The following is an 8,020-nucleotide window of genomic DNA, read 5'->3' on the forward strand; positions in this document are numbered from 1 at the left end:
TTGTGGGACACTTACCCAGGGGATCAAACCTGGGTGAGATGCATGTAAGAAAGCATCTTACCTGCTGTATTATCTCTTCATCCCTAAGTCAAATCTTTAAATAGAATGCTTGTTCCCTAGTTAGTCACAGTGCCACCATTCCCTATCATCTCCTAATCTACCTCACTCAATTCATACCACTCATTGACTCTATTGGCAATTTCTTTTCTTTTTCTATTTTGGGTCACACCTAGCTGTGTGACTCCTGGCTGTGCTGAAGGGGCTACTCCAGGTAAAGCTTGGAGACTGTGTCTTGTGCCAGGGATAGAATTTGCATCAGATGCATGCAAGGCAACCCCTGTACTATCTTTCTGGGCCATGTAGGCAAAAGTGTCCTATAATTTTTGTTTGTTTGTTTTTTGGGCCACACCCGGCAGTGCTCAGGGGCTACTCCTGGCTGTCTGCTCAGAAATAGCTCCTGGCAGGCACGGGGGACCATATGGGACACTGGGATTTGAACCAACCACCTTTGGTTCTGGATCGGCTGCTTGCAAGGCAAACGCCTCTGTGCTATCTCTCCAGGCCCCAGTGTCCTATAATTTTAAACTATCTTTCTATGAAGTTTTATTTATTTATTTATTTATTTATTTATTTATTTATTTATTTATTTATTTATTTATTTATTTATTTATGTTTTTGGGCCACACCCAGTGATGCTCATGGGTTACATCTGGCTTTGTGCTCAGAAATCGTTCCTGGCCTGGGGGACCATATGGAACGCGTGGGGATTGAAGGGGATCGAACAGCAGTCCATCCTAGGTTAATGTGTACAAGGCAAACACCCTACTGCTTGTGCCACTGCTCCAGCTCCTGAAGTTTTATTTATTTTTTGAAGTTTTATTTTTTAATTATTTTTATTAATCACAGTATTCTAATAAAGTAGAGAGGATAAATACTATGATTATAATCGGTATGAAGGCAAAAGTTTTGACTTGCTCATATTCACACAACAAAAACAGGTTCTAGATTTCCTGACTACCAGCAGTTCAAGTATTTTTATTTTTAGTTTTTGGACCACACCCGGCAGCACTCTGCGTTCAGAAATCGCTCCTGGCAGGCTCAGGGGACCATATGGGATGCCGGTACTGGATGTCGGGGATCGAACCTGGGTCCATTCTGGGTCAGCTGCATGCAAGGCAAATGTCCTGCTGCTGTGCTATCACTCAGCCCCTTCCTCTAATATTTTTTTAGAATATTTTTTATTTAAACACCTTGATTACAAACATGATTGTGGTTGGGTTACAGTCATATCAGATGAAATCCCCCCCATCACCAAGGCAACATTCCCATCACCAATGACCTAAATATCCTTCCTCCCCTCCCTGCCCCATTTTAAAAGATTCCATGGGGGGCCGGAGAGGTAGCATGGAGGTAAGGTGTTTGCCTTGCATGCAGAAGGTCGGTGGTTTGAATCCCGGCACCCCATATGGTCCCCTGAGCCTGCCAGGGGCAATTTCTGAGCGCTGCTCAAAAAAATAAAAGCTTCCATTAAGAATTTCATTTTGGTGGCCAGAGAGATAGCATAGAGGTAAGGCATTTGCCTCACATGCATAAGGTCGGTGGTTCGAATCCCGGCATCCCATATAGTCCCTGGGACTGCCAGGAGCAATTTCTGAGCAGAGAGCCAGGAGTAACCCCTGAGCACTGCTGAGTGTGACCCAAAAACCAAAAAAAAAAAAAAAAAAAGAATTTCATTTTGGGGGCCGGAGAGATAGCATGGAGGTAGGGCATTTGCCTTGCATGCAGGACGGTGGTTCAAATCCCAGCATCCCGTATAATCCCTCAAGCCTGCCAGGAGCGATTTCTGAGTGCATAGCCAGGAGTAGCCTTTAAGTGTCACTGAGTGTGGCCCAAAACCAAAAAAAATCTTTTCATTTTAAGGGACTATGGAGGTAGCTCAATAGACTGAGGGCATGCTTCACAGAGCACCCCCCAAGCACAGAGCCAGGAGTAGCCCCTGAACATGGTTGGATGTTTCTCCAAAAGTAATGCTCCCACTCCAAAAAAGGAACTTCATTTTATTTATTTTTGAGTTCTGTTTTTTGACTATTTGGGCCATACCCAGCAATGCTCAGGGGTTTGTCCAGGCTCTGCTTGCAGGAATTACTCCTGGTGCTCATGGAACTTGTGGGATATTAGGCTTGAACCCAGGTCTCCACGTGCAAGGCAATTCCCTATTTGCTATACTCTCTCTTTTTTTGTTATTGTTTTGTTTTTTTGTCACATCCGGCAATGCTCAGGGGTTACTCCTGGCTCTATACTCAGAAATCACCCTTGGCAGGCACGGGGGACCATATGGGATGCTGGAATTTGAACTATTGTCCTTCTGCATGCACCTTACCACTGTGCTATCTCTCTGGTCCCTGTACTATCTCTTTGACCCCGGGAACTTTTAATAACCTGGGGCACATTTATTAGAACAAAAGAGTTCTGACTGCCAAGTTGTTTAAAAATTACAAATGACTTTTTTTTTAAATTTGATTTTTGAGCCAAACCCTGTGGCACTCAGGGGTTTTGCGCTCAGAAATTACTTCTGGCTGGCTTGGACTGTATAGGATGTCCAGGATCCAACCTGGTCGCTCCAGCCCTGATTAACCCCTTTCATTTTGGTTTTTGGGTCACACTTGGCTGTGCTCAGAGTATATTCTTGGCTCTGTGCTTAGGGATCATACCTGGTGGTGCTAGATTCAAACCTATAGTGGCCACATACAAGGCAAGAGCCTTATGAACTGTACTATCGCTCGGGTCTCTCTTTTATTTTTATTTTGGAGGAGGGCCACACCCCACAGTGCTAAGGGCTTACTTCTCATTCTGCATTCAGAAATCACTCTGGGGACCATATGGGATGCAGGGATCGAATCTATATCATCTGAGTGCAGGGCAAGCACCCTACGCACTGTACTCTCTTGGCCCCCAAACTCTCATGCAAGGCAAACACCCTACCAGCTATATGCTCTCTCGCCCCTAAACTTTTCTTTTAATTAATTCAACCTTCCTTCTTTTAGACAAAGAAAGACAGCCCTTCTATTTTGATTCAAGTGTGTTATAGGACTTTGTCCAGTGAAGCATGAGTGGGAGTGATGTGTGCTCCTTTGAGATAGAATCATTTAAGAGCCCAAGAACAACGGAACAATTGTTCAGGCTTATTTCACATTGTTTAGGGGAAGGGACTTTAAATCTCATGATGACATGATTGCATCTCAAAATGGTGGTGTTCCAGCGCTTGAGGATCTGAGTGATTTATAAGGGGTAGAGCCCCTTGCTATACTACCTTAGATAGGAATGCTGAGATAAACCTTTGTGGGTTTTTGTTTTGGGGGGCCACCCCCAGAAATGCTCAGGTCTTACTCCTGGCAATGTTGGGGGGGGGGGAGACCATAAGGCATACCAGGGATCAAACCCGGGTTTGCTACCCAAAGCAAACACCCTATCCGCTGTACTATGGATATGGACCGCCTTTGTGATTTTGGACTGCAGAGATTGAACTGCATAGTCAATCAAAGCATAACTTACTCTAACGTACTATAAGCTTTATTTGCAAAGCGGTTGATTACTCCAAGAACTCGAATACAATTCCAAGGAATCTGATTTTATGACTAAAAGCTGTGGCCCTTCTTGGAAAACTCTGCGACCCTGATTTCTTATTTTCTGTTGTTGCTTCACCCGGAGGCGCTCGGGAGCTACTCCAGAATCTTTTTTTTTTTTGGTGGGTGGGTGGGGGGTCAGTAGAAGGCTCGCGTTCAGGGTCGCTCCCAACTGATCTCCTGCCAGCAGGGCCCATTTATCTATCCCACCGATTCTTTTTTTTTTTTTTTTTTTTTTTTTTTTTTTTTTTTTTGTGGTTTTTGGGTCACACCCGGCAGTGCTCAGGGGTTACTCCTGGCTCCATGCTCAGAAATTGCTCCTGGCAGGCACAGGGGACCATATGGGATGCTGGGATTCGAACCGATGACCTCTTGCATGAAAGGCAAACGCTTTACCTCCATGCTATCTCTCCAGCCCTATCCCACCGATTCTTAACCTCCAGCCTCCTCTCTACCCCCATCTTCCGACTTGGAAAGGAAAGGACAAATCGTGGAAGCTTGGAGTATTCTGGCTGTGGCCCGATGGGGAGAAGAGGAGGGGTGGGGGGGGGGGGAGAAGGGGAGAAGCACGGATCTTGTTTTCTCCATTCCACTGCCTAATCCCCAGAACTGTCCCCACCCACTAGTACTCACACAACCTTGTCATAGGGCAGGGCGACTATTACCACTCCCAAGGTGTCACCAACGGAAAGGAGCGGCTTGCAGTGCCCGGACCAGGCAGCCAGGCTGTGCTCTTTCCTCACGGGTGCCTTTGGGGGGGCCTTTCCTTGGCTGAGCCCGGAGAAGCAGCTTGGCTCTAGAGGAAAAAAAAAAAAAAAAAAAAAAAAGGAAGCCAGCCGCCTCTATCAAGTGGGAACACAAAATGAGTGTGAGGCGCGCAGCCATTCCGGGCACTGTGTGAATTTGGGGTGAGTGCACTTAGTATATACCGCCAGCTCTGCTTCCAGTTTCTAGTTTCTCCAGCGGCCGCTGCTTGCAGCTGCTGCTGCTGCGGGCTTCTGCCCACCTAGATTTCCCCCCCCCCCCCCGGCGTTTCTTCTCCGGCGCCCACCCGAGCCCGTCTGTCATCTGGGGTGTGCACAGGACCACAGTGGTCCTGGCTGGTGTGGGGGGGTTCAGTCTGTGCACCCGCAGAAGCTTCAGCCACAGGCCCAGCAGCCGGGTCAAGGGTCGCCAGGAGGGGCCCGGGCCTGCGCGGTGGCGGCGGCGGCCTGCGCGCTGCAGGCCAAAGGCGGGAAAGTCCTAAATCGGGGAGCGCCCTTGTGTCCCTCCCTCTTCCTGCCCCCCCACCCCACTCCACCCCCGGGCACTGGGCAGCCCCGCGAGCCGGTCCAGTCCCCCCGCCGGGCCGGGGGGGAGGGGACGAGGAGGGCCCCGGGCTGGTGTCTGACTCATCATCTCCAGCCGCTTTCTCGCGCGCGCTCCAAGTCTCAGCGCTTCGGACCTGGGCACCGGGGCGAGGGGAAGATGGGGGCGCGCGGCGACAGCATCCGGCGCACCCCGACTCCGCCGAGGGCGGCCCCCGGCCCCCGCCCGAATGCTCAGCTCCGATGGGGCCCCCGGGTGCCGCCCCGCAGGCTCTGCCGGCGAAGCGCGGCCGGGTTGGTGCAGCGCGGCCCACCCGGCGCCTCCCCGGCCCCGGCTCAGTGGTCGCGTCCGCTGGTCCCGACTTCCTAGGGCCTCGCGTCACTCGCTCGGCACCCGCACAGCGCCCCCGCCGCAATCGAGAGGGAAAAGACGCCTTTTTTTATTTCCCGACAGGCCCGCGGGGTGGCAGGCAGGGCAGTCTGGGACTTGGAGTCGGCCCGAGGTCCAAGGGGGAAAGTGCAAGCAGCGCCCAGGCAGGAGCGGAGGAGGATGGCCGGGGAACTGGTCCTGCCAAGGGAAGCAGGACTGGGTGTGATGGATGGATGGATGGGCTGTGCAAGGTGGAATGGAGAGAATGAGTGAGAGGAGGTTTGTCTGGAGAGACGGTGGGGGAGGAAGGAAGGAAGTGGGTTGAAGGATGTCCAGCAGGTGGACTGCTTGCTTTTGGGGTCTAATGAGGTCGCTGAAGGCTTTGGTCTAGGGGAGGCAGCCTCCAATACTCCAGAAAATGGGGTCTAGTATGGGTGACCATTCTAGATCTGGGGATCCCTTCTCAGCTACTAAGCTGGGCTTTGGGATTTTGGGTGGGAGGAGGGAAATACCATTTTGCCGCTCCGTGTCAGTTCACTCATTTGTTCTGTTTGCTGTGCCAGCCACCGCCATGGGATTTTTCTCCAAATCAGGAACTTCCACCAACTCAGAGGCTTCCTGAAAACCAGACAGGTGTGGGGAGAATAAATTGTAGGACCCGAGAAAGGAGTAATGTCATATGAAAGCAACTTCCTCCTCCTCTCTCCCCCATTCCCTTTACAATATTTCCACAGCTTCCTGATGAACTAACTACCACATTTCTAGTTCCAACCATTTCCAGACCCAGTTCCCTCTTACCCACCACTAGGAAACTGACCATTTTCAGTCTAAGGCCCTATTCTTCCTGGCCATTCCTTCCTCCACTTAAGTACCAATGACCAGGATAACCAGAGAAAAAATAAGCCAGGAATAGCTGGTTACTTTCTTCCCTGTGTTTTCTTCAATACCTCCCGAAGCTCCTGGTAGTACAGAGTCCGGTTCCTACAGCATCCTGGCTTCCTCTGGCTCAGCAAGAATAGAGAGTATGAGGAGACCAGAACTCCTCCTAGGGTAAAGGCCTCACTGCTGAGTTCCAGCACCAGTAAACCAGCCTGTTGTAGGTAGACAAAACTGAAGTTATTGTGGTGAGCCTGTTTGTTTCTTGGTTCCTGCCCACTTTCTTTGTCTCCTCTTGCCTCCCATCCTCCCACCTTTTTGTTTGTTTGTTTGGTCGGTCAGTGTTCAGGGGTTACTCCTGGTTCTGAGGGATCACTCCCAGTGGAGCTTAGGGGACCATATGCCTGAGATCTAATCTGAGTTGACAGCAAGCAAGACAAACACCCTATCCACTGTACTTTTTCTCTAGTCCTATATTCCACCTTTCTTTTATTCATTCATACCTGAAAAGGGGCCTCTGGGACAGGTCCTAAGAAGGTCTTCATCATCTCAATCACCAACACGATGAAGCCCAAGAATAGACTGAAGGTGTTGAGTATCATCATGGTCTGCACCTGCCAGCAAACCATCTCAGCCCTGCCCAGCTTAAATGACTCAATGCACCCTTTACCCCATCTGTAGCCTAGAGAGAAATATTTCAGTTCCTGTTCCAGCCAACACCAAATAGGATCACCAGTCCTCTAACTTGCCGCTCAGTCTTTTAGGTCAGTCAGGGGCCGAGAGCTAACTAACAGAATTTGTCAGCAACCAGAGACCACTTACTTCTTGGTCAGATGTATGCAGTGTATGTGTGTGCATGTACGTTTTGAAGACATGGGGAATGGACAATACAATACAGCATTCTTATTTCCTCTCACCTTCCAAATTCTGGGCACTCTTCGAAGTTCCAGGGTAGCAATACCAGTGAGGAGACCCTGGTGGTGAGGATGACAAATGTTGACCTATGCTATTGTCTTGGATGCCTGGGAGCATCCCAGCTCATTCCTTCCACCCTCCTTTATGCTGGTCTTACCAAGGCTCCAGGCCCAAGTGGTAGTGCCGTGGTCATGTTACAAACAGTGTTCAGGCAGGCAACTGAGATAGCAAGAGGCATGACAGCCACCGCCAGCCATATTTGGCTCACCTGGGAATCAATGGGGAGTTGTAAGGAATCCCCCCCTTTATTTTTTTATTTTTATTATTATTATTTTTTTTTATTTTTCCTGGTGACACTCAGGGGTTACTCCTGGCTATGCACTAAGAAATCGCTCCTGGCTTAGGGGACCATATGGTATGCTGGGGGATTGAACCCTGGGGTCCGTCCTAGGCTAACGCATGCAAGACACATGCCTTAAGGCTTGCGCTACCTTTCTGCCCCCACTTTTTTTGAGTTAGGAATCCCCTTTTATCTTTCCAACTGGGATCAGCAGTTTTGTCAGAACACATGGTACAGGAAATAGTCAACCAGTAGTAATCAAGGAAAGGAAGATATTTAATTTTTTTCTATCTCATGTCTATATAGTAACTATAGCTACTTGGGGATTAAAGGTCTGGCTTTGTTCATTGTTTCCTTCACCCTCCTCATACTTCGAGAATAGCAATTTCAGGTACATGGGAAATGAGCACTAAACATGGATGAAATTGAAATGGGGTATCAGTGGATATGCTAAAACTTAGAGTTGGCAGCTTGGCCTCACCGCCAGCACTAGGAGGCTCCCACTCTGCTTGTGCCTTGCCCAGTGCTGTAGCTGTTCCAAACGAGAGTGGGGTCTTTCCTGCTCTGCTTGAACAGTTCTCTCCTCCAT

The 8,020-nt window shown here is 49.4% G+C and overlaps 1 protein-coding gene across 1 annotated transcript; it reads right to left on the reverse strand.

Annotated features, from left to right (window-relative positions):
- Positions 1-4,786: 4,786 nt before the first annotated feature.
- TMEM253 (transmembrane protein 253) lies at positions 4,787-8,020 on the reverse strand. Its single transcript, XM_049768985.1, has 9 exons — positions 7,913-8,020; positions 7,249-7,359; positions 7,094-7,150; positions 6,680-6,790; positions 6,248-6,391; positions 5,839-5,918; positions 5,325-5,498; positions 4,919-5,203; positions 4,787-4,841 (listed from the first exon to the last, which is right to left on the reverse strand). The coding sequence occupies exons 1-9, from the start codon at positions 8,018-8,020 to the stop codon at positions 4,787-4,789; spliced, it is 1,125 nt and encodes a 374-aa protein (XP_049624942.1).

This window comes from Suncus etruscus, chromosome 2 (genome assembly GCF_024139225.1).
Source record: "Suncus etruscus isolate mSunEtr1 chromosome 2, mSunEtr1.pri.cur, whole genome shotgun sequence".
In the NCBI taxonomy this organism is placed as follows: Eukaryota; Metazoa; Chordata; class Mammalia; order Eulipotyphla; family Soricidae; genus Suncus; species Suncus etruscus.

Coding starts and splice junctions, on each gene's coding strand:
- TMEM253 (XM_049768985.1), bottom strand. CDS start 8,020: ATGGAGGAGAGAACTGTTCAAGCAGAGCAGGAAAGACCCCACTCTCGT. Junction 6,791..7,093: donor GAGTGCCCAGAATTTGGAAG/GTGAGAGGAAAT, acceptor GTTTGCTGGCAG/GTGCAGACCATGATGATACT. Junction 5,204..5,324: donor GCGGCGGGGGCGCTGTGCGG/GTGCCGAGCGAG, acceptor CTTCGCCGGCAG/AGCCTGCGGGGCGGCACCCG.